General features: G+C 42.4%; 1 protein-coding gene across 2 annotated transcripts; it reads right to left on the bottom strand.

Moving 5' to 3' along the window:
- Window positions 1–273: 273 nt before the first annotated feature.
- tubgcp3 (tubulin gamma complex component 3) lies at window positions 274–26,179 on the bottom strand. 2 transcript variants are annotated; one of them, XM_061692551.1, is made up of 22 exons: window positions 26,009–26,179; window positions 25,302–25,409; window positions 24,764–24,831; window positions 16,898–16,975; window positions 16,608–16,816; window positions 14,122–14,297; window positions 13,823–13,935; window positions 11,684–11,809; window positions 11,520–11,588; window positions 11,303–11,435; window positions 9,630–9,796; window positions 9,446–9,556; window positions 9,253–9,361; window positions 2,304–2,493; window positions 1,987–2,191; window positions 1,778–1,913; window positions 1,603–1,691; window positions 1,312–1,443; window positions 1,087–1,227; window positions 876–992; window positions 699–795; window positions 274–637 (listed from the first exon to the last, which is right to left on the bottom strand). In XM_061692551.1, exons 1-22 carry the CDS (start codon window positions 26,082–26,084, stop codon window positions 534–536), a joined length of 2,754 nt encoding a protein of 917 aa, XP_061548535.1. In that variant the 5' UTR covers window positions 26,085–26,179; the 3' UTR covers window positions 274–533. The 2 variants fall into 2 exon arrangements, with proteins under 2 accessions (XP_061548535.1, XP_061548528.1); XM_061692544.1 differs by having other exon boundaries at window positions 274–623; window positions 701–795.
- Between the last annotated feature and the right edge of the window lie 549 nt (window positions 26,180–26,728).

The following is a 26,728-nucleotide window of genomic DNA, read 5'->3' as shown; positions in this document are numbered from 1 at the left end:
TTGTTGACATCCACCGGGATGTGGCTAGTTGGCCGTTGTTAATGTAAAGCCCTGCATGTGGCCATAGTTCAAAAAGTTGACCTGATTGAGCAGAATCAATGTGATATTTGGATTCAGCAATCTTGAAAAAATTGTCCTAAGCAATCTTAGAAAATGAATTGTTGTTGACCAGTGATATTGAAGCCTGTTGACAAAATACGCTCTGCCCCACAAGTACGCGTCACCACAGCGACAAGCCGGTTTGTAAAACTGCCTAACTGTAATGAAATTGAGTCAATTCAATTGTTTTAATAACTGCTCCTAAAATATGAAAAATATAAGGCATAAATGTAACGTACATGCATATATACAGTACATGTGTGTTGGGGCATAAGCAATTTTCTCATCAGTTTGATATTTTCCTGGAGCTGGCTTCCACTGATTTGTCCTCAATTGGCTCCCAATATTGTCAGATTGTTCATTATAGCGCACGAGAGCTCCACCAAGGCACGACATTATCTTGGAATGACGTGCTGGTTGTCTGGTCTGTCATACTAAATGTTCCAATAACTAAAGGTCAGATATTGGACATCCGTCGCCCCCGTGTGGCTCCTATTGATGCTCGCAGCCTTGGTTCTCTGGCCCTGAGCACAAAACAGTTAGGAGTGTGTTGAGACCTCAGCAAGAGAAGTGCTGTGTCCAGTACTGGGCTCAGCCATACCTGTAGTGTTCATTGAAGTCAAGTCTGAAGCTGAGGAAACGGAGACTCTCATCTGAGCTGGTGGTCAGCAGCACCAGGAACTGCTGGACAATACTCTTGAGAAGAGCAGAACAAGGAGAACATGACAAAGGGAGAGGACAAGCAGGTGGTGGCTTTATGCAGGAAAGCCTGCTACCTGGTAAAAGTGTGTGAGGATGCGCAGCTGGGAACACATCTTTGGTATGGTTTCCTGAAACTCCCGAATCCTCCTCTTCTCCTCTGCTTCCTGTTCAGCTGTCACCCCCCACTGACCCTGAACGACACACACACACACACACACACACACACGGTTCCAGTACCGTGCACAGTGCAGCTTTTAGGTGGTTTCTCTCTCTTGGCTGTCCCACCTCCTCCTCATTCTGCTGTTTCTTCTCCTCGAACTGCAACTGGAGGGCCAGCTCCTCCAGCGCAGAGCGGTAGAGAGAGTCCTGGGCATTCTGGAACCCGATGATTTGGTCAAAGATGGCCCTCAGTTGGTTCAAAAGAGACTTCAAAAGGAGGGTGGAAATCATGTATGGATTACGATAAGCTATTTTACGTGATATTTTCCACATCCAGTACTATTATGTTACCCTGCTGTTATTGTCCAGCAAGCATCTAGAGATGATGGTGTCGAGGAACACTTCATGGGCAGCAATGATGTGATCTAGGTCCTGTGCTTGCTGTACTTTATTCCATAACTCATCCCAGGAACACTCTAGCACCTATGAAGACATGAGAGAAGATATATATGGGAAGCCTCTGCCCTATTCATAACGGTCACACCTCGGTACAGTCCGCAGGGGTCCATAGTCGATGGATTAGTCTTGACTTAAAATGCCCTTTAAATGAGATGACTGCAACAGCCTCGCTAATGGCCTGACCTCGAAAGTGATGTAGTACTGCATTTGGTGGATGAAGTGGACCATCTCAGACGCCAGGATGTGGCACTGATGCAGCACGCCAGAGAGCTCTGTAAGGGAAGTGAACACCAAAGATCAACCTTGTAAGTGGTGTTGCTAAGTTACTTTTTTAAAACGCTTTTGTGTGTTTACAAACCAGGCATAGTTTTGAGTAGCTTGGCATTACACATCTGTCCTTTCCAGATGTCAGTTAGTGTGTACTCCATCCTCTTGGCCCTCCACAGGAAATTAAAAACACGCAGGTAGTGGCCCATACATTCCCGAGTAAAAACCTGTTATACACAGCTTTATGAACACAAATGCAAGAGAAACTAATGTGTCAACAATTATGTGTACGTGTGTTACCGTAGTAAGTGGCCCATCAACGTGATAGTCCAGACTGAATACATCCCATCCAGTATCGCCAGGAGACACCTCGAGCAGTCGCACATCCAGCCGCTTGAGGATCACCACGTTGTCATACTGGGCGTTGGTTGCTCTGATGGCCGTTTCTAAGATACCTGTCAGGTTGTGTTGGTACAAAGTGGTGGCGGGTCTTGCCAGCTCTGGTCTTAAAAAAAGAAAAAAAAATTGTGCAGCTGTCCAATTTAATTCCACCACTAAATGTCTCCATTATTGTTCTTGAAGGGCAACAAGACAAATACAAATTATTTGCTGCTTACTTGAGCAAGTCCATGAGGTGTCTGATGAAATCTCCCTGGCCCAACAGCAGGTATCTCCTCATGGCCTGCAGGTGCTCCAGCAGCAGGTAGTTCCGGTTGAGGACGTCCAGCAGGTATTTACTGGTGTCAAAGTAGGCGGCGTCAATCTTCTCCTGAAATGCCCCCTCCAGGTCCGACAGCAGTTCTGCTGCTACAAGAGAGAAGGCAGGGTTGTTTTAAATGCTTATGTTGAATGTAATTCCCACAAATAAAAAATCAAATGATGTGTTGTGATTGCGCCAACTGAGATACTTATAGTTTAAAACATTTTGTGTAACCATGACAATGTAATTCTAATGAGAGAAACTGAAAGATTCCCATTGGAAATTAATTAGAGCGACCTTGAAAAAGAGATCACGAGTCCCTTTTTCCAAGGTACACAATACCTACTTTGTTCAAACGCTTCTGCTCTTTATGTCGAAATGTAACTTTCCCTCTTGTTTTATGTTAACATATCAACTGATGTCAGCAATTATAATTTGAAATGGTACCCACGAACAAGGCAAAACTTTGCTCTATCATTGCACTTTTTGTACTTGGGTTGGTATCTTGCTATTTGTTAGTATAACCAATGATAGCATTATACCTACACATCTCAGTAGGCTTCAGAACAACTGTATATACAGTGCCGTGAAAACGTATTGGCCCCCTTCTCAAATACTTGCATACTTTCCCCACTTTAATTTTTAAGATCATCAAACAAAAGGGCGGCACAGTGGCCGACTGGTTAGAGAGTCAGCCTCACAGTTCTGAGGTGCGGGGTTCAATCCCCGTCCCCGCCTGTGTGGAGTTTGCATGTTCTCCCCGTGCCTGCGTGGGTTTTCTCCGGGCACTCCGGTTTCCTCCCACATCCCAAAATCATGCATTAATTGGAGACTCGAAATTGCCCGTAGGCATGACTGTGAGTGCGAATGGTTGTTTGTTTCGATGTGCCCTGCGATTGGCTGGCAACCAGTTCAGGGTGTACCCTGCCTCCTGCCCGATGACAGCTGGGATAGGCTCCAGCACGCCCGCGACCCTAGTGAGGAGAAGCGGCTCAGAAAATGGATGGATGGATGGATCAAACAAAAGTAAATACACAATTATAACCCAAGTGACCTTAAAATGCTGTTTTTAAATGGTGATTCCATTTATTAAAGGAAAAAAACTAATCTATTCAAAGTTACCTTGCTCTGTGTGAAAAAGTAATTACCTCCTTTAATTGTGGGTAATCCCAATTTTTGGTTAATTTTCACTGATGACACCCAAGCCTGATTACCTCCAGACTCGTTCAATCAAGAAATCACTTAAACAAAATATATCCCAACAAAACAAAAAGTCGGAAAAAAAGAGTTAAAAAAGCTGCAACAAAATGATATGATCCAAAGAAATTCCAGAACAGTCGAAAAATAAAGTAATTAACAGCGTGACAAAAGCCATTTTTAAAGCTTTATGATTTGAGCGAACCATAGGGAGAGCCATTATCCTCACATGGAGAGAACATTGGTGAACAATGGTGAACCTTCAAAAAGAGTGTCCAGTCTAGAAAAACTACCGCAAGAGAACAGCAATGATTCGTCCAAGAGGCCACAAAGGAACTCAGGACAACTTCTGAACTGCAGGCCTCCCCTGCCTCAGTTAAGCTCAGTGTTCATGACGCAAAAATAAGGAAGAGACTGGGCAAAAATGGCATCCAAGGCGAAAAATACTGGTGACCAAAACGAACATAAAGCCTTGTCTTACTCTTGCAAGAAAAAAAAAAAGTAATAATAATTACAAATAAATAAAAATAAAAAAACATCTGAATGATGAAGACTTTTGGGAGAATATTATATGGACTGACGAGATGAAAGTTTAACATTTCGGAAGGTGTGTGTCTCGTTACATCTGGCGTAAATGTAGCACAGCATTTCAGAAAAAGAACATCCTACCAGCAGTCAAACATGGCAGTAGTGTGATGGTCTTGGGCTGTTTTGACCTGGACAACTTGCCGTGATTGATAGAATCATGAATTCTGCTCTTTAACGGAAAATTCTGAAGGAGAATGTTCAGTTTGTGACCTCAAGCTGAAGTGCACTTGGGTTCTGCAGCAGGATAACGATCCAAAACACACCAGCAAGTCATATTCTGAATGGGTTAAAAAAACAAAGTGAAGGTTTTGGAGTAGCCTAAACAAAGTCCAAACTTGAATTCGATTGAAATGCAGTGGCATGACCTTAAACAGGCCATTCATGCTCGAAAACCGTCCAATTTTGCTGAATTCAAACAATTCTGCAAGGATTAGTGGGCCAAACTATCTCCACAGAGATATTAAAGTTATATAAAACACTTTTAGTTGTTGCTGGTGGCTTTTTTCAACAGAATTTTAAGTTAACTTGGGTCGTATTTGTCTGATATTTACATTTGTTTGATGATCTTAAACAAAGTGGGGAAACTATGCAAAAATATAAGAATTTGAGAAGGGGGTCAATACTTTTTCACGGCACTGTATCATGTCCATTGAAGCACGAGATAGAGGAAAAACCCAAATCTGTAACTGAGCATAGACATTCAGCCGTATTTATTGAATAAACAATCAATGTAATAAGACATCAGAATCAGAATCACCTTTATTTGCCAAGTATGTCCAAAAAACACACAAGGAATTTGTCTCCAGTAGTTGGAGCCGCTCTAGTACGACAACAGACAGTCAATTGACAGAGAACACTTTTGATACATAAAGACATTGACAAAAAACAGTCACTGAGCAATTAAGGGTTGCCAGTTATCTGGTAATGCCAGAACATTTTTTATTTTATTTTTTTTTGACAATTTGACAGTATTGGTCAACAACAGATATGTAAATAGTGCAGCGTGGCGAGACAACTACAGTGAGTGCACGAGTAATATATAATTGGCCCCACAGAAATGTGACAACAAACTTAAGTCAAAAAATTGCCAGCATGTTGTCATGGAATTGTAGGTTAGGTGTTTAAGAATTTGATTGCAAGAGGGAAAAAGCTGTTGGAATGTCTGCTAGTTCGAGTTTGCATTGATCGGTAGCGCCTACCTGAGGGAAGGAGCTGGAAGAGCTGGGGACCGGGATGTGGAGGGTCCGAGAGGATTTTGCACGCTCTTGTCTTAGTTCTGGCAGCGTGCAAGTCCTCAAGGGTGGGTAGGGGGGTACCGACAATCCTTTCAGCAGTTTTGATTGTCCGTTGCAGTCGGAGTTTTTCCTTTTTTGTAGCATCACCAAACCAGACTGTGATGGAAGAACACAGGACTGATTCGATGACCGCTGTGTAGAACTGCCTCAGCAGCTCCGGTGGCAGGCCGTGCTTTCTCAGAAGCTGCAGGAAGTACATCCTCTGGTTGGCCTTTTTGAGGACGGAGTTGATGTTGGTCGCCCACTTCAGGTCCTGAGAGACTGTAATTCCCAGGAACTTGAAGGTCTCGACGGTTGACACAAGGCAGCTGGACAACGTGAGGGGCAGCTGTGGCGAAGGATGCCTCCTGAAGTCCACGATCATCTCTACATTCTTGAACGTGTTCAGCTCCAGGTTGTGTCGGCCGCACCACAGCTCCAGCCGCTCCGCTTCCTGCCGATGTGCAGACTCGTCACCGTCCTTGATGAGGCCGATGACAGTGGTGTCATCTGCAAACTTCAGGAGTTTGACAGCCAGGTGCTCTGAGGTGCAGTCGTTCGTGTAGAGAGAGAAGAGCAGCGGAGAGAGGACATAACCTTGGGGCGCCCCAGTGCTGATGCTGCGTGTGGATGAGATGGCCTACCCCAGCCTGACCTGCTGTGTCCTGCCAGTCAGGAAGCTGTAAATCCACTGGCAGATGGCAGGTGAGATGCTGAGCTGGAGAAGCTTAGATGAAAGGAGTTCATGGATGATGGTGTTGAACGCTGAGCTGAAGTCCACGAACAGGATCCTCGCGTAGGTCCCTCCACTGTCGAGGTGTTCTAGAATGAAGTGCAGTCCCATGTTGACTGCATCATCCGCAGACCTGTTCGCTCGGTAGGTAAACTGCAGGGGGTCCAGCAGGGGACTTGTGACGCTCTTGAGGTGGTCCAGCACGAGACGTTCAAAGGACTTCATGACCACAGATGTCAAGGCGACAGGCCTGTAGTCACTTAGACCCGAGATTGTAGGTTTCTTGGGGACTGGAATGATGGTGGAGCGTTTGAAACAGGATGGTACTTCGCACAGTTCCAGAGATCTATTGAATATCTGTGAGAAGACTGGAGCGAGCTGGTCCGCACAGACTTTGAGGCAGGATGGGGACACATGGTCTGGGCCTGCCGTTTTGTTAATCTTTTGTTGTTTGAAGATGCATCTCACATCCTGTTCGTGGATGGTTAACGCAGAAGGCGGTGGTGTGATTGTGGTCGGTGGTGCGGCTGGGTGGGTGTGGGGTGTGAAAGTGTCCTTTTCAAATCTGTAGTAGAAGGTATTCAAGTCGTTAGCTAGTGTGCTATTGTTCTCAGCTTGGGAGGATCGTCGCTTGTAATTGGTCAGTGATTGGAATGCATGCCAGACTGATTTAGAGTCGTTAGCGCTAAACTGTTTTTCGAACTTTGCTGCATACTTCCTCTTTGCAATGTTAATTTCTTTAGTCAACTGGTTTCTAGCACGATTATAGAGGGCCCTGTCCCCGTTTTGATATGCGTCCTCCTTAGCTTGGCGAAGCTGCTTAAATTTGGGTAACAAAACCCCCCGCTCAGTCATTATTTCCAACAGAATAATTCTACAAGGGGCAATGAAAACGTAATGAGCCCAATTTAATTTAAGATAGTTATTGATTCTCCCTAAAATTTTAAGTTTGTAACTTAAATACTTGCTTGAAGGTTTATTTTACATTTTGTTTAAGTCTGTCCTCTTCCTGTCAGCAATTTTAGAAATGACGTCATTGTTGAATGCCCGTCAGAAGCAGAGAGCTGTGATTGATTTTCTTGCTTCGGAAGGGGAACCACCACTAAACATTTTCAAAAGGTTGCAAAATGTGCCACCATCACCAATGATGAACCATGATGGTGATGTCATCAGTGGTGACTATGACCTTCTCTCATCAGTGCCTCGACCCAGCACTATTCCCAGGATTAACCACTGAAGATGGTCTGGCGCTCCTTTGCCTGTCACAGAGGTCGTTCAAAGCAGGCTCTTGTTCTTCACCTTTGATCCTGGACTCCCACTTTTTGACTGTGCTGTAGCCTATTGCAGCTTCCTTATACACATTTTGCAACCTTTTGAAAATGTTTAGTGGTGGTTCCCCTTCCAAAGCAACCACAGCTTTCTGCTTCTGATGGGCATCCAACACTTTTTTAGCAATAGTTTTCCATGACCTTTCCAAAACCTTGCACATGATTTCCAAGACTGAAAAAGTTTTGTTCGCAAATACAGTGGACCCCCACATACTCGCAGTTCGGCAACCACAGATTCACCTATCCGCTGATTCATTAAAATTTTTTTTCCAATTTCCAATAAAACATTGATGGCTTTTTTCAACAGAATATATATATATATATATATACATACATATATATACATATATATATATACATACATATATATATACACATTTACATACATATATATATATATATACATACATATATATATACACATATACATACATATACATATACATATATATATATACATATACATATATATACATATATATGTATATATACATATACATATATACATATATACATATATACATATATATATATATACATATACATATATACATATATATATATATATATATACTTACCATACATATATACACATATATATACATATATATACACATATATATATACACATATATATACATACATATATATATATATATATATACACATACATATATATATACATACACATATATGTATATACATACACATATATATATATATATACACACATATATATATATATATATATATATACATATATATATATATATATATATACACATATATATATATACATACATATATATATACACATATACACACACACACACACACACACACATCCTTAGCGCCGACATAGCTTAGTTAATAGCATTGCTCCACTTCGCTTTGGAGATTCCGCCACACAAACGGTGTTGGGTTCTCGCGGGGCGGTCGGCCACCTCCTTTGTCAGTACGGAGCAGGGACGAAGAGTGGCCGCCGCACACATGGGATGCTCCGTGTGATGACGGCTGAATTGGACCATGAGTTTCAATTTTGCTGCGGGGCAGGTCAGCTGAGGAGGTGCAGTTTCTGTTTACTCCCACAAGTGGCAACCGGAAGTGGAGCAGGAAAAGGATGACCCTGATTGGCTGTTGTCATGCATATTCCCGCCGTGTTAGTCCGAGGAATTACACACACAGTTGATCACCGAGATCGATGGCAAATTTATCGTGCTTTTCGATCATATAATCGCCCAGTCCTAATTTCAACTACAAACCGTGAACATTTTGATAAATAAATAAATTTCAATTATTAGCGAGTAAAATTGTGACTGCCCCTCATATTAATGAGCAAATAAAATTGAAACACCTGTCAGTATGATGCAGTTCACAGCAAAATAGAGCCACAAGAACATATTGTTTTATGAATAGCTCTCTATCAGAGTACAAAAAAAAAAAAAAAAAAACTATTATCTTTATAAATGTGGTGGGATGGTCCATGAGCCACAGAAGAATCCGCCAGTGGCAGACAGAAGTGTGCATTTAGGATCCCCCCCTCTTTTGTTAGCTGTTTGGTCTGATGAGGGAAAAGTTATGTCCTTCAACACAGACAGTAAAGCTGCAAATCCCACAGATGGGGTCATTAGCTAAGTATGCGTGATTGATAGAGAAGACAAGGACAATGAGCGGGAAGAGCATTGATCACGGACACCCACTAAAATGTGTCAATGTGAAATATAAATATCTCCAAACAACTCCTACCATCTTTGGGTGTGTCTGTAGATTTGGACGCTGGTGTGATTTTGCCAGGCGGCGTTCTGTCATGACAAACTTGGTGCAGGAAGTTGATGGATTTACCAATCAGCAGAACCTGAAGGGGGTGTTAATGAGAAGTGGCTGATGACAATATTACAATATGCCCAAGTTCCTCTCAGTGTAAGACATGCGTATATACCTTGCGAGCCTGGTCCATGGTGATGAACGAAGGGATCATTGACTTTCTGAGAGAGTACTTGTCATGCCACAGGCGATCAGTTTTCACGTTTGGATCTGATGCCACAAAGAACTATAAATATGCAGAGACATAAGCATTGTCAATGAATATGGATTGAAACTGCTTTTCCATTTTTTGCATGCACCTCATGGTAAGTGTCCTCAAGCTCTCCATCATAGATCCACCGATACAAGAAGTTAAGGATTGGGTGTGACACCAGGCTTAGGATGTGTTGCACCAGCGCCCTCATCTGTGGGTCTCCTGTTTTTCCATAGGCATGAACAGCTGACGCCAGCTCCCCACCTTTCCGGCCTGACCAACACAATGACAATTCTCATCAAAGACCCAAATAGGACTGATTCAGAGCACATTCCACACTCCAAAGTAGGGCTGTCACGATCGAATCTCTTTCGAATCGATAATCCCAGAGAACATTTGGTCGACTAACTGACTAACTGAGGAATCAATCCCCCATACCCCACCCACAAAATATATATATATATATATATATATGTAACCCCAATTCCAATGAAGTTGGACATCAATAAAAACAGAATACAATGATTTGCAAATCATGTTCATCCTATATTTAATTGAATACACAACAAGATATTTTATGTTCAAACTGTAAATATTGTTTTTAGCAAGTAATCATAAACTTAGAATTTTATGGCTGCAACACGTTCCAAAAAAGCTGGGACAGGTGGCAAAAAAAGACTGAGAAAGTAGAGGAATGCTCATCAAATACCTATTTGGAACATCCCTCAGGTGAACAGGCTAATTGGGAACAGGCGGGTGCCATGACTGGGTATAAAAGGAGCTTCCCTGAATTGCTCAGTCATTCACAAGCAAAGATGGAGCGAGGTTCACCTCTTTGTGAACAAGTGTGTGAGAAAATAGTCGAACAGACACACATATATATATATATATACATATACACACACACATACACATATATATATATACATACATCCATCCATCCATTTTCTGAGCCGCTTTTCCTCACTAGAGTCGCGGGCGTGCTGGAGCCAATCCCAGCTGTCATCGGGCAGGAGGCGGGGTACACCCTGAACTGGTTGCCAGCCAATCGCAGGGCACATACAAACAAACAAACAACCATTCGCACTCACGGTCACACCTACGGGCAATTTAGAGTCTCCAATTAATGCATGTTTTTGGGATGTGGGAGGAAACCGGAGTGCCCGGAGAAAACCCATGCAGACACGGGGAGAACATGCAAACTCCACACAGGCGGGGCCTGGGATTGAACCCGGGTCCTCAGAACTGCGAGGCTGACGCTCTAACCAGTCGGCCACCGTGCCGCCGACACTACAATACAATACAATATTTCATTGTACTTTTCTCAAACCGCATTCGATAATAAACCAGGTATATACCCACTTGGTATATGTATATATATATATATATATATATATATACACATATATGTATCTACATATCTATATATATACACATATATATATACATATGTGTGTGTGTGTGTGTGTGTGTGTGTGTGTGTGTGTGTGTGTGTGTGTGTGTGTGTGTGTGTGTGTGTGTATATATATATATATATATATATATATATATATATATATATATATATATATATATATATATATTAGTGCCTGCAGTAACTACTTTCCATCAATAAAGGGTGCTAATACACTGTCAAGGGAGCTTGAATACAGTAGATTGGAGGTCCTGGTTATGTCTCAATGGAAGGTGGCTTGTCACAGGTGGCGATATATGTGTCAACCTTTTTTCGAGACTTATCCGCCGTGTTAGTTGACCCCCCCAACCCTACGCCGAAGCTACCTTGGCAGAAGTCGACGAGGGCGGCAAGCGTTTTGAGCCGGACTTTGGGGTCATACATCCAGACCAGGAGTCTTCTGAGGGTCAGATTGCTGTCTGTACATGTGTTCACACCCTGGTCATCTTCTATCTGCAACTACAATGTACATGCATGTCAGCGAAAGAGATTAGTGTTAGCTAACAGAGTTAGCAAACCAAGAGTAAGGGCCAGCTTTCATACCTGAGAGTGAAGGACGGAAAGGAGTCTGTAGTACTCCTTCAGCTCCTGGTGGAGTGATGCACAGAAGCTCTACGCCCAAGGAGGAAAGATAAGACAAATTGCATTGGTATGTAAATTCAATCAAGATCTATTACAAAGAAACCATTAGCATCACAGAAAAACACCTGTCCAACTAGTCCAAAGGCCTGGTCTAGGCTCCTGGCATCTGTGTACTTGCGGATTTTATTGTGGAGCCAGCCAAGCTCAGACAGTCTGCTGCTGGTGTCCCTAAGGGATTTGCTCACCATCACCTGGTGAGGTGCAAATACATGACATGAGACAGAGAAAACAATGACACAAAAAGGCCAGTTCATATCTCATACTATCACATGAATAGTTTGAACACAGAGGATACAGTGGAGAAAAACAGTATTTAGTATTGGGGATGCTGAGAACATGAGAACAGAATATGTTCACTTAATATGCTCACTTAAAAAGATGGAGGCGCCTGTAATTTTCATCATAGGCATACCTCACCTGTGAGACAAAATGATGGGGGGGGAGGCAATCAAGAAAATCACAGTCTGATTTTTAATGAATTTGTTAGCAAATTCTAGTGGAAAATAAGTATTTTGTCACTTACAAACAAGCAAGATTTCTGGCTCTCACAGACCTGTAACTTCTTCTTTAAGAGGTTCCCCTGTCCTCCACTCATTACCTCTATGAATGGCACCTGTTTGAACCCGTTATCAGTAAAGACACCTGTCCATCACCTCAAACAATCACACTCCAAACTCCACTATGGCCAAGACCAAAGAGCTGTCAAAGGACACCAGAAACAAAATTGTAGATCTGCACCAGGCTGGGAAGACTGAATCTGCAATAGGTAATCAGCTTGGTGTGAAGAAATCAACTGTGGGAGCAATTAATAGAAAATGGAAGACATACAAGACCACACTGATAATCTCCCTCTATCTGGGTCTCTATGCAAAACCTCACCCCGTGGGGTCAAAATGATCACAATATTGGTGAGCAAAAATCCCAGAACCACACGGGGGGGACCTAGTGAATGATCTGCAGAGAGCTGGGAACAAAGTAACAAAGGCTACCAGCAATAACACACTACGCCGCCAGGGACTCAAATCCTGCAGTGCCAGGCGTGTTCCCCTGCTTAAGCCAGTACATGTGCAGGCCCGTCTGAAGTTTGCTAGAGAGCTTTTGGATGATCCAGAAGAGGATTGGGAGAATGTCATATGGGCAGATGAAACCAAAATAAAACTTTTTGGTAAAAACTCAACTTGTTGTGTTTGGAGGAGATATAATGTAGAGTTGCATCCAAAGAACACCATACCTACTGTGAAACATGGTGGTGGAAACATCATGCTTTGGGGCTGTTTTTCTGCAAAGCGACAAGGACGACTGATCCAAGTAAAGCAAATGAATGAATGGGGTCATGTATCGTGAGATTTTGAGTGAAAACCTCCTTCCATCACCAAGGGCACTGATTATCAAACGTGACTGGGTCTTTCATCATGACACTGATCCCAAACACACCATCCGGGCAACGAAGGTGTGGCTTCGTAAGAAGCATTTCAAAGTCCTGGAGTCGCCTAGCCAGTCTCCAGATCTAAACCCCATAGAAAATCTTCGGAGGCAGTTGAAAGTCTGCGTTGCCCAGCGACAGCCCCAAAACATCACTGCTCTAGAGGAGCTCTGCATGGAGGAATGGGCCAAAATACCAGCAACAATGTGTGAAAATCTTGAGAAGAAATACAGAAAATGTTTGACCTCTGTCATTGCCAACAAAGGGTATATAACATTTCAATATAAGTATTGAAATGAACTTATGTTATTGACCAAATACTTATTTTCCACCATAATTTGCTCATAAATTCTTTAAAAATCATACAATGTGATTTTATGCATTTTTTTTCTCATTTTGTCTCTCAAAGGTGAGGTATACGTATGATGGAAGATTACAGGCCTCACTCATCTTTTTACGTGGGAGAATTTGCACAATTGGTGGCTCACGAAACACTTTTTTTTGTCCCACTGTAAATTGACATGGCAAGGTCAATGTGGCTTCTTGCCAAAGAGTGCCATATTGATCTGTTGAAGCTTTATGATCAACACAGATTGTCTGGATATCAAATCATCTGCTGGCCTATGTGAAGGCTATTAAATATTGCAGACTGTCAACATTCATAACAAAATTAGGACAAAAGAATTGGAATTGTCGAAAACTTCAGCGGGGACAGCTTCAGTTATGCACGATCCTGGAATTAATGGTATTGTGTTCAACCTCTTTAAAAGGCATTAGGTACCTTGCCATCTATTCTGTAACAATTATCTTGGGTGCTCATCTTGATGAACCTGCCATCGATCCCTTGGAATACGTAGAGGATGTCCCGCACCAGTGCCACTTCGCTCACCTCGCCTACAGTGGCCAAAGGATGACCAAACAAAAGTGATAAACACAAAGATGCAGTTCACTGTGTCATCTTGAGTTGAAGAGTCAGACCCACATCAAGGCCACTGGGTCCCTTTTAATGAAACTGTCTGCAAAAAAGTAGTCCCACAGTCTGCACTGAAATGAGTCAAAATGTGTCATTTGTAAACCCACCGGATGCATCACCATCCTGCCTGTGGCGGACTGCTCTGGTGGTGGGGTGCGAGGGTCCAAGGGGTGGCCGAATGGTGGCGGGACCTAGAGCTGAGGATGGGGAGGAACTTGCAGGAAGTGCCCAGGGCAGTCGGGAGACCAGAGGGGGAGCAACTCCTGCCGCAGAGTGAGGTTGACTGAAACACCCAGATATCATAGTTGTCATTCGTTGTTTTTTTTTTGTTTTTTTAAGTTTGAATTGCAGATTTGATAAGTACAGGCAATGCCTACCAAAAGGGGAGGGGGGAGTGTAGGTGCATGTGTGCTGATGTACTTATATGATTATGTATGTGTTGTGTATCTACAGTGTTGTGAAAAAGTGTGAGCTCCTTCCTGATTTCTTACTTATTTGCATGTGTCACACTTAAATGTTTCCCATCACCGAATAAATTTAAATATTAGTCAAAGATAACATAAGTAATCACAAAATTCAGTTTTAAATTTGTTTTATTATAAAGGGAGGAAAAAAACCTACAAGGTTCTGTGAAAAAGTGATTGCCCCCCCTCCCCCCCGTTAAAACATAACTGTGGTTCATCATACCAGAGTTTAATTTCTCTAATCACACCCATATCTGATACTGCCTCACTTGTTTTCAGTCAAGAAGTCACTTAAATAGGACCTGCCTGACGAAATGAAGTGGACCAAAAGATCCTCAAAAGATAGACATCATGCCCAGAGCTAAAGAAATTCAGGAACAAATGAGGAAGAAAGTAAATGAGATCTATCAGTGTTGAAAAGGTTATAAAGCCATTTCTAAAGCTTTGGGACTCCAGCAGACCACAATGAGAGCCATTATCCACAAATGGCAAAAACATAGAACTGTGTTGAACCCTCCCAGGAATGGCCGGGGTGACCAAAATTACAACAAGTCATCCAATAGATCACAAAAGACCCCACAACAACATCCAAAGAACTGTAAGCCTCACTTGCCTCAGCTAAGGTCAGTGTTTATAACTCCACCATAAGAAAGAGACTGCGCAAAAATGACCAGCATGACAAAGAGTTCCAAGACGAAAACCACTGCTGAGCAAAAAGAATGTTAAGGCTCGTCTTAATTTTGCCAGAAGACATCTTGATGAACTCCAAGATTTTTGGGAAAATACTCTGTGGTCTGATGAGACAAAAGTTTAACTTTTCGAAGGTGTGAGTCTAATTACATCTGGCGTAAAAGTAAAACTGCATTTCAGAAAAAGATCATCATACCAACAGTAAAATATGGTGGTGGTAGTGCGATGGTATGGGGTTGTTTAGCGCCTTCAGGACCTGGAAGACTTGCTGTGATAAATGGAACCATGAATTACCAAAAAATCTCGAAGGAGAATGTTCGGCCATCTGTTTGTGACCTCAAGCTGACACGAACCTGGGCTCTGCAGCAGGACAATGATCCAAAACACACCAACAAGTCCACTGACTGGCTGAAGAACAACAAAATGAAGACTTTGGAGTGGCCTACTCAAAGTCCTGAACTGAATCCTATTGAGATGCTGAGGCATGACCTTAAAAAGGCAGTTTGGATTTTTTTTCTCACATAAAAAAAAAAAACCTTCATTTAAAAACTGCTTTTTGTGTTCACCTGTGTTGTTTTTGACTAATATTTAAATTTGTTTGATGATGGGTAACATTTAAATGTGACAAACATGCAAAAAAAATTAAAAAATTCAGTAAGCAGCAAAAACCTTTTCTCACCACTGTATGTATGTATGTATGTATGTACGTATATATGATAAATAAACACAAATATTAAATACCTATGAGGATGATGAAGCAGTTAGCAATGCTAGCTTGAATATATGTGGTTATGTGCATTTCAATTGTTAAAATCTCCATTACAATTGGATGGACCCATTATTTTTGGATACTCAGAATAAATACACTGCATATGATTAGCTTTTTACTTTATGATGTCATTATTACTTTATATGGACCGGTGAGTTTAGGATATTTAATATACACAATAATATGCTATACACGATTAGCTTCATATATCACTACTATTATACAAGTGTGATATGTAATTAGAATTAGGAGTAGGACCTGATAAGTTCTTTACTTCTTACTACTCCTTTTGAACATGTACGTTGTACATTCCTTGTTGTTGCTTTGTTCTTTATTTTTTTGCCATTTTCTTCATAGACTATCTTGTGTTGATTTGTTTTGTTTTTTTATGTTCTATAAATATTTGAGTAAAGCAACCCAGTAGCAGCTGCATTATTAATGGGATAAATAGTATTAAATGGCCTTCTGACGCCGCATAAACTAGACATAAAAGCACAGACTGTTTTTACTAGTCGGTTTTCTAAAGTAACCCTGTCGTAACCCAAAGCATCGTATACACAGCAACTAGTGTAAAAACAATATGAGCTGAGTATATGATGATCAAAGGGTTTTAATGCGTGCATGTATGAAAAAATCTGTCATATATTTGATTTGTCTGCACAAGCCGCACCCAGCCAAAAGTGACTGCGGTGTTGGCGTGGGTCCATTGAGTGTGTAGACTCCGAGACTTGAGATCCCACTTGTGCCCATGCTGGCTGACAAGCCACTGCTCCTCTCCCCATAGCCCAGGGCCAGACTCTGAGGCCGGGCACAGTAGAACGGAGTGGAGTGGGCATCTCTAGGGAGGGCCTGGGCAAATAGAGCCCCGTAGTTTCCAACCTGGAAAGAAAGTATTGTTATATTTGGACTACAACAGAGGAAACGTCAAACACAGAAGAGCGAGAAGAAAAAGAGTCGCACCCTACTGGAAGGCTTGCGGGGATCTTCAGAAAGACTGAGCAGCAAGTAGAGAACAGACCAGCGATGCTTCAGCACACCCTGTCAAATATGGAAGTAAACATTCCAAACAATTAACACTTAACCGACATTAAAGGTTGCATATTACGATGTCATACTAGACTTCAGCCGGCTGAACTAGACAAAACTGGAAAATTGCAAACAAATCACAGTTGGTGGCTGACTCTTGCACACCTACCAACTCGTTGCAACAACAACAACAAAATTGTGACACCTTGGTGTTCTTATTGTGAAAATAACATTTTGAAGTGCCACCTGTATATATATTATTGGGACTATTGTTAAAGAAAAAATGGACTGCCATAGCCACTGTAGCTACATTTCTCAGTCGGTGAAGAATACAAAAAGACATTATATAGCTAGGGTTGGCACTGGGCCATGAAACCTGGGCACATCCAGAATTTTTTGGGTGGGCAAACATAACCAATCGTCATCGGTGGTCAGGGTGGGCAAACCAATTTTGAAGAGGGGGAGGTGGTGCTGATTGATAGTGCTGACGAAACCCATAATTAACGCGAGGATCTATGTCACTGACTGGCGAGTGGGGTGGCCAATGGGGCGGCCAGCAGAAGTATAGGGGTGGGCATGGCCAACTGTCTGTCCCATTTGAAAAAAACCTAGATCTCATTTAGTGCACACTGGTGGGAACTATGTTAACAGACAATGGTTTTCTGAAGTCTTCCTGAGCCCATGTGGCAAGATGAAAAGGATTTGCAAATTATTGTTTTCTGTTTTTGTGTTTTACAGTACGTTATTACTGAGTTCAAGGCTTGAAATATTTGTTTTCCTCCTCTGAGGAGCAGTTTCGCTCATTTCTTCATTTGAGAAGCAACTTTCCAATTTTGCAGACCAATATTTTGCAGGTTTATAGCACAGGGACCGGAAGCAGGTTTTTTTTTATCAAATACTAATACAAATACAACAATATAATGGGGGAACTGAACCTAGGGCTGCAGCTATCGAATATTTTAGAACTCTGAAATCCTCTTCTGTTTGGGTCCATCACCAATTTTACCTGTTATCCCTCTCTGACCACATTTGCCACATTTTTTCACCTACATGACTCAAAGCGTACCCACTTTCAGATCAGATGGTAGCCAGACTATGTCACACAGTGACTACACAGAGCAAAACTTTTAAGCAAGCTGTATGTTAGTAACGTCAGTATTGGTAAAGTTATTTTTCGACGCAACCTAGTTAAAAAAAGTTCAGTTCACTGTTCCAAAAATGAGATAGTTCAGTTCATAGTACATAATTCAGAATTTTAAACCAAATTCACCATTACAAAAATGAATTAGTTTAGAGTTGTTTTCTTTTTCTTCTTTTTTTCCCCTCTCAATATGTTGCTGAAGGGCTATTACCCTTAAAATACTGGCATTTCATTTTACCCATATTGCCACCCATTCAGTCCACACTAGTAGCCAGCTGCAACTTTCACCCTACAATCTCAAAAACTAAATAACTACCAAATACAAGAAAAAGTTGGTTTGGTAAAATATGGGACCTTTACAAAAATAGGGCTTTTGTCCATGTGCAAAACAAAAACACACAACACAGGAATGATGGTGAAAGGACATTGATGACTTTGGATTCCTTGCAGCTCTGGCATTATTAATTATTATTAAATATTAACAAAATATTTTGTTTGATCAATTCTTATACGACAAAACAAATTCCCTTTCATGACAGTGTGATTTTACAGTGTTTTAACCAAAGCATTCTAAAATAAATATTTTTCCGAGTAATCCAGCCATCCATTTTCCGCCGCTCATCCGAGGTCGGGTCGCGGGGGCAGTAGCTTTAGCAGGGAAGCCCAGACTTCCCTCTACCCAACCACTTCATCCGGGATCTTGTTCTTTCGGTCACAACCCACAGCTCGTCACCATAGGTGAGTGTCGGAACTCAGCCGGTAGATTGAGAGCTTCGCCTTTCGGCTTAGCTGCTTCTTCACCACAACGGACCGATACGAAGTCCCCATCACTGCAGACGCTGCAACGATCCGCCTTTCATTCTGCGGTTCCATTCTTCCCTCACTCGTGAACAAGACCCCAAGATACTTGAACTCCTCCACTTGGGACAGGATCTCATCCCCGACTTGGAGTGGGCACGCCACCCTTTTCTGACTGAGCACCATGGTCTAAGATTTGGAGGTGTTGATTTTCATCGCAGCCGCTTCACACTCGGCTGTGCACCGCTCCAGTGAGAGATCACGGCTTGATGAAGCCAACAGAACCACATCATCTGCAAAAAGCAGAGATGAAATACTGAGTCTACCAATCCGGACCCCCTACGCCTAGGCTGCGCCTAGAAATTCTGTCCATAAAAGTAATTAACAGAATCGGTGACAGAGGGCAGCCTTGGCGGAGTCCAACCCTCACTGGAAATGAGTCCGACTTACTGCCAGCATTGCGGACCAAACACTGACACTGGTCCTACAGGACCCATATCAGGGGCTGCGGTACCCCATACTCTCGAAGCACCCCCCACAGCACACCCCGAGGGACACGGTCGAACGCCTTCTCCAAGTCCACAAAACACATGTAGACTGGTTGGGCAAACTCCCATGCACCCTCGAGGACCCTGCCAAGGGTGTAGAACTGGTCCACTGTTTCACGGCCAGGACAAAAACCACACTTCTCCTCCTGAATCTGAGATTCGACTTCCCTACGGACCATCCTCTCCAGCACCGCTGAATAAAACTTAGCAGGGAGGCTGAAGAATGTGATCCACCTGTAGTTGGAACACACTCACCGGTCCCTTTTCTTAAAAAGGGGCACCACCACCCCAGTTTGCCAATCCATAGGCACTGTCCCCAATGTCCACGCGAGACAGAGACGTGTCAACCAGGACAGCACCACAACATCCAGAGCATTTGGGAACTCCGGGCGAATCTCATCCAGCCCCAGGGCCTTGCCACGAGGAGCTTTTTAACCACCTCGGTGACCTCAACCCCAGAGATAGGAGAGCCCGCCTCAGAGACCCCAGACTCTGGTTCCTCATTTGTGTTGGTGGAATTGAGGAGGTCTTCGAAGTATTTTCCCCACCGACTCACAACGTCCCGAGTCGAGGTCAGCAGCGCCCCATCCCAACTATACACAGTGTTGGTGGTGCACTGCTTCCCCCTCCTGAGACGCCAAATGGCGGACCAGAATTTGACATTTCAGCTTGACAGCATCCCTCACCGTTGGTGTCCACCAACAGGTTGGTGGATTGCCGCCACGACAGGCCACAGCTCCAGTCGGCCGCCACAGCAATGGAGGTGTGGCACATTCAATGTCCCTCGCCTCTATCGGAACATGAGCAAAGTTCTTTTGGAGGTGGGAGTTGAAACGCCTTCTGACAGCAGACCCTCACAATACGTTTGGGCCTATCAGGTCAGACCGGCATTTTCCCCCACCACCTGGTGCCAAGTGCACGTGTGGACATCGATATGCTTGAACATGGTGTTCGTTACGGACAATCCGTGATGAGCACAGAAGTTCAATAACAGAACACCGCTTAGGTTCTGAGCGGGGAAGTGGGGGGGGGTATGCGCGTTCCTCCCAATCACACCCTTCCAGGTCTCACTATCATTCCCCACGTGAGCATTGAAGTCCCCCAGCAGAACGATGTCCCCAGTCCCCAGTAGGCACTCTCCGGCACCCCCTCCAAGGACTCCAAAAAGGGTGTGTACTCTGAACTACTGTTTGGTGCATAGGCACAAACAGCAGTCAGGACCCGTCCCCCCACCCGAAGGCAGTGGGAGGCTACCATCTTGTCGACCAAGGTGAACCCCAATGTACAGGCGCCGAGCCGGGGGGGCAATAAGTATACCTACACCTGCTCCGCGCCTCTGGAAGAGTGGAAGGGAGTCCAACCCCTCTCAAGAGGACTGGTACCGGAGCCCAAGCCGTGTGTGGAGGTGAGCCCAACTATATCTAGTCGGAACTTCTCAACCTCACACACCAGGTCAGGCTCCTTCCCTACCAGAGAGGTGACATTCAACATCCCTAGAACCAGCTTCTTTAGCTGGGGATCGGATCGCCAAGGTCCCTGTCTTCGGCCACCACCCAGCTCACACTGCATGCGACCCCTATGGCCCCTCCCACAGGTGGTGAGCCCATGGGAAGGGGGACCAACGTTACCCTTTCGGCTGTGCCCGGCCTGGCTCCATGGGTGCAGGGCCAGCCATCAGGCGCTCGCCTTTGAGCCTCACCTCAGGCCTGGCTCCAGAGGAGGGCCCCTATAACCCACGTCCGGGCAAGGGAAGCCCACATCCATTTATATTGTTCATCATCGGGGTCTTTTGAGTCGTGCTTTGTCTGGTCCCTCACCTTGGACCTGTTTGCCATGGGTGACCCTACCAGGGGCGTGAAGCCCCAGACAATTTAGCTCCGAGGATCATTGGGACACACAAACTCCTCCACCAAGATAAGGTGACGGCTCCAGGATGGGTTTCATAGTAATCAATTTTTACAATTATGCACTGTATAACAAAAGAACACATTCACTACCATTTATGCAGTGTCCCAGAACGCAACTCACGCACTCACGAGCTGCGATGTAAACATGAATGGGGTCAGCGGCCGCAATCAATCGGTTGCCAAATATGGTGTTCATGATCAACGAAGATGCCAATGTATGACGGCTGAACCCCGGCTGAACACACTATATATGAGCCTTCATATGTCTTGGGATAAACGGTTTATCCCCTGACATATGAAGGCTCATATATAGTAGGTATGTTACAAAAATCTTCCAAATGGTTACATGCTAAAATAAATTCAATAGCAAGAAACAGCATGAATTAAAATTTCTAATGACGCAAAGTTCACTTTGTGAGGTTAAAAACTGAAAAGGTTATTAATGGTGAAATTTCGTAAATGAGGGAAAATCAATGTTTTTCATTGAAACCAAATAAAAGCTGTAACCCATGACATGGTTTTCATCCCATAAAATCTTGTAACTAAATTCTTCAGATATTTCCATGAAACTTTCAGATATTTAATGGAGCCTAATTTGCCTATTTCAATGGTCATTTCCATGCAGCATTAATTTGGCATTAATTAACCCCTAATTAGCCAAAGCAATCAATCAGGCAGCTCTCGGAAATTAGCGCAGATATGCAAAGACATTATCAAACCATAGTACTTTGACAGTAAGATTTATTAAATTAATAACACTAATAAAATGAGGATAATAAAATGTAAATAAAAATTTATGTTGAAACAAATTGTCAATCATCAGGTTACTAGAACCTTAAAAATGCAGAAAAAGCCCATAATAATTTCATAAAATTACTGTACAAATGGGTCATTCTACGAAAATGGTGGCTTTCTTGCACCATCATTATTCACCAGTAAAAACACACAAAAAGTGTAGGACAATGACACAAAAATGTTTTGTTTTAACAGAAGTGTGTTATTGTTATCTAACCATAAATAAGCCAGTTTTCATGCACATCTTTTTAACATATCTTGAAAAGCGTGGCCACTGCCATGAATTTGGCATGTCTTTCAGGTGAGAAGTATGGGTTTAAGTGAAACATTTTGTAGTTAAATTAATGCTTTTCTCCTGTTTTAATGATCATAATACAAAGTGTTACAGTTATTAAGTACTATACTTTAAAAAGGAAAATCTAAATGATTAATTAAGAATAGTTTACAAAAAAATAGTTGTCCCTCTATTTCATGTCACTGGTGTTACTATTTGTAAAAACCTTTAAAACAAAACAAAAACTGCTTCATCTTTTTGGGGCAAGAGGTAATTGGAGGTGTCTCCACTTTGAAAAACACATGGTAAATTGGAACTCTCTCTTCATATACTGACAATTTTAAGAATTAACTAGAAATTTCATGAGAGGATTTAAGATGCATCACTTGTGTTACAGAATTTATAGTAAGGGGAAATGAAATGTAATTAAAATAACTGATCAAACTATATGATTAGCTGATATATTTGTAAGTTAAACATTTTGATTTTGCCTGCAATGTCCACCTTACTGAATAATCCATCATTTCTGGTTAGTAACACCTTTCAATTTAGTGTAATGTAAATATTAAAATACAGTAATCTGTAATTTATGTTTATTTATAAATGGTAAGTAGGTAACTGTTATGAGACCATGTTTTACTTATTTAAAAAAAAAAAAAGGATACAAAAAAAACATGAAATCGCTGTTCAGAAAGAAAGCCACCGTTTTCATAGAACGACCCATATCCTCAATGAGTAAACCTCATTACACAAAATGCAGAAGGTAACGTGACCAAACCAGGAAAACGCGATTTTTGGTGGCTCTGTAGTGACAGCTTGCGTTTAATAAAAAAATAAAAATTAAAAAAAAAGAAGACATTGTAGATGTTTCAAGTTCTCACGGGCTCGTTGACACGGTCCACTTCGCCATTCACTTGGGTGAGGAGGAAGTGCTTTCACGATGCAAATGCAATATGGCTGCCATTGACAACAAGTTGAACACAAACAAAAAATCTAATTAGGTGAAATATTTCATACAGGTACCTTAGTAAATAAACTAAGCCGTGGCCCAATGGTTAAGATCATCGCCTGCCACCGTGGGGGATCTAGGTTCAAGACCCCGACTGGACCCTCCGCCAATATCCCCTGAACTCACAGCTGTGGTGTCCTTGAGCAAGACACTGTTACCCCGAAATGCTCCCTGGGCGCTTCAGCTGCCCCCTGCTCCAGTGTGTTCCACTAACATGTGTATGTGTTCACTGTGATGGGTTAAATGCAGAGAACACATTTCATGTGCATGTATAAATGTTCATGACAATAAAAGATTCTTCTTCTAACACTTTATAAAATTAACTGATAGATTCTTACTCAACTTTGACGAATCATTGTCAACTACAAAGCAGTGTAGCAACCGTTTTGGAAAATTTAAATAAAAATAAAATAAAATAAAAAGGCGGCACGGTGGACGACTGGTTAGAGCGTCAGCCTCACAGTTCTGAGGACCGGGGTTCAATCCCCGGCCCCGCCTGTGTGGAGTTTGCATGTTCTTTCCGTGCCTGCGCGGGTTTTCTCCGGGCACTCCGGTTTCCTCCCACATCCCAAAAACATGCATTAATTGGAGACTCTAAATTGCCCATAGGCATGACTGTGAGTGCGAATGGTTGTTTGTTTCTATGTGCCCTGCGATTGGCTGGCAACAAGTTCAGGGTGTACCCCGCCTCCTGCCCAATGACAGCTGGGATAGGCTCCAGCACGCCCGCGACCCTAGTTGAGGAGAAGCGGCTCAGAAAATGGATGGATGGATGGATAAAATAAAAAAATAACATAACGGCTTATTTAGAGGTGTCCCCAATGATTTCAAACAGGGATTACAGGAATTCCTTTCTGCAACCCTAAAAATTAAAATTTTGCAAGGGGTATAACTTCCACTCTGTGAAAGACGTGATCCACCGCTACCACACTTTCGCCATTTTCCATCTTTTGCGCTTGCATTTTTCTTATCAATTCAGCTTTGCCCTTCCCGCCCCAGCTACCAAGCTTCGCTTCACCTACGCCTTTTTGGCGACGACGTAATCATGTTGTCACGGCCGTGTGTCCATCGAGCACATCCAACAATTTGTGATTAGCTGGTTTTCTTTCAGTGTTTTTTATAAGGCACAAAATGTGAATCTTTACCCACACAAATAGCGATGCGAGACCACTTAATTTGAGCCTTGGAGTTTGATTAGGTTAGTACTCAGATTACCATGCATTCCTACTTGTGTACAAAATCGGGTTGTGTGACCACCATAAGAACGGATCCCTATCGTAAACGGAAGACCTCCTGTATATGTGAACATGACAGTAGACATTACCAACCTGTGTCTGTAGTTTTCTATGCAGTTCTGAGAAAAGGGCAGCGTCTGCCTCTCGCCGCTGCTTCAGCACTGTACACAGTAAGAGAACATGTTAATATCTCAGGGGTTAAACATGCAGCATGACTGGAAAATGCTTGTTTCACTATGTTCTTCATTGACAAATCTGCTCAAACTCTGCGTGTTGTTCTAAAGTGCTAGTGACGACATGCAACACAACATTACCTTGAAGCTTGCCTGACAATCTGTGCTCAATAAACAAGTCGAACTGTAAATAGAGTGCTATTTTTACCGTCGGCATGAGAGCATTGATTTATTTTTTTCTACTAATGGTACAATCCATGCAACTTTGATGGGACGACTGGGAATTTATTCTTATAGCGTTTCAGCATTTTCTGTAGAGTGCAACATAAAAAGCTTTAGTACACTCAAAAGCACATCTAAAAAGCACTTGACAAAGGTAGAGACTGGACACTGAAGCTAAAATGAGTAACATTGCTGTGTTGTTATTGGCAGGCGGTTTTAGCTAAACATCAACTTACATTCTTTCTTGATCTTCTCCGTCACCAGGAATTCATCCCGTTCAATAGTGGGAGCGTAGTTACTGCCAATGACTCGCACTGCATACTGGAACTGTTGGGCAACTTCAGCTGGCCAGATAAATAGTGATGCGTAAGGGACAGAAAAAGCTTTAGAGTAAAGTCACATTGCATATTGTCATTTTATGTTTATTTAAAGTCATCATTATCATATGGTGTTGTTTGTTTGTTTAAATACACAAAATTTCCACTTGCCTGCACACAAGTGGCCTAGGGCTGGATAAATCTAAGGGTTTCCGCACTAAGAAAAGCCCTGAAGAGAGCCGACATCTTTATATCAACCTAAATGCGCAGCACATGGCAGACCCCACTGGTTAATAGCTGCGATTGCACATGTTTGAAACAAGGTTGATTCGTGTGTACTTGTACAACTGCAGGCCTGTTTTTTGTTTTTTTAAATAACACTTTACTCTGGCATCGCTCGTTTTAATAATACGGGTTAGGCACACTGGGGCAACCCAACGTATGCAGTGGGAAATGAATACAATATTGCCATAATGGGTGCCGTCTGACAAGAAAATTATATGATGAATTCGCCGAATGTTGACCAAGAGTAAAACCAAACACTTATATGAAGTGAGAATATTGGTGATGCTGTGACAAAGTCAGGAATTTGAATGAGCATCAGATTCAGAGTTATGCTAATGTACCTTCGCTTTTCCCCGTAATTCTGCAGCACAGACTCTGGAGAAGCACGTTGGGTGATTTCTGATCTAGGGTCGCCATTCTGTCCGAGGGTAAGGTTTCCTATGGTGTAAATTGTGAATAACTGTCACAGCATATGACACAGAAACGCTTTCAATCACCCATTCCTAGCAACGCCATTTTGCTATGTTAAGTCAAGGCAGCATGAAGACGTGGAAAAAACGACCACAGCTGGAGCAAGCTCTTCAAAGTAAGATATTGTAAATAGTTAACTTTCTACATATAAAGTTATTAATCAGTAATGATGAAAATAAAATTTAACAAAATAATAGCTACAATTCCTAATATTTAGAAAATGTACTAGCAAGTTAAATCACAAAAGTCCTGTTAACAGAGTTCTGGTAACGTTTTATATTGAAATGTTTATCCGGATAATAATGTACTTGCCAAAGTGAGTTTAACGTTACTGTTCAACAGAACCCGCCGAAAAGCGTATCCAGGAAACGTAATAAGTACAAACGTGGGAAAACATTTCCGTCTCGAAACATTACAGTAACATGACACTGCGATATATGGTTCCGAGCCATGTAGCAACTATTCGAAATTATTATTGAATTATTTACTCAACTAATTTACATTGTAATTTGTAGTTCAATATACTGTCTCACAGAATGCGATCTCATAGAACTTTCGACAGCAGTATATGGTGGAAGGCACGTGGGCCA

Source organism: Phycodurus eques, chromosome 1 (assembly GCF_024500275.1).
Source record: "Phycodurus eques isolate BA_2022a chromosome 1, UOR_Pequ_1.1, whole genome shotgun sequence".
Taxonomy (NCBI): domain Eukaryota; kingdom Metazoa; phylum Chordata; class Actinopteri; order Syngnathiformes; family Syngnathidae; genus Phycodurus; species Phycodurus eques.
This window is presented reverse-complemented; position numbering and strand designations above follow the sequence as displayed.

What these genes read in the sequence shown, in the direction of transcription:
- tubgcp3 (XM_061692551.1), bottom strand. Translation starts at nt 26,084, where the DNA reads ATGGCGACCCTAGATCAGAAATCACCCAACGTGCTTCTCCAGAGTCTG. An exon ending in GCAGGATGGTGATGCATCCG is followed by an intron (nt 13,936 to 14,121) that starts GTGGGTTTACAA and finishes TGGCCACTGTAG; the next exon opens with GCGAGGTGAGCGAAGTGGCA. An exon ending in GTTACAGAATAGATGGCAAG is followed by an intron (nt 11,810 to 13,822) that starts GTACCTAATGCC and finishes GCACCTCACCAG; the next exon opens with GTGATGGTGAGCAAATCCCT.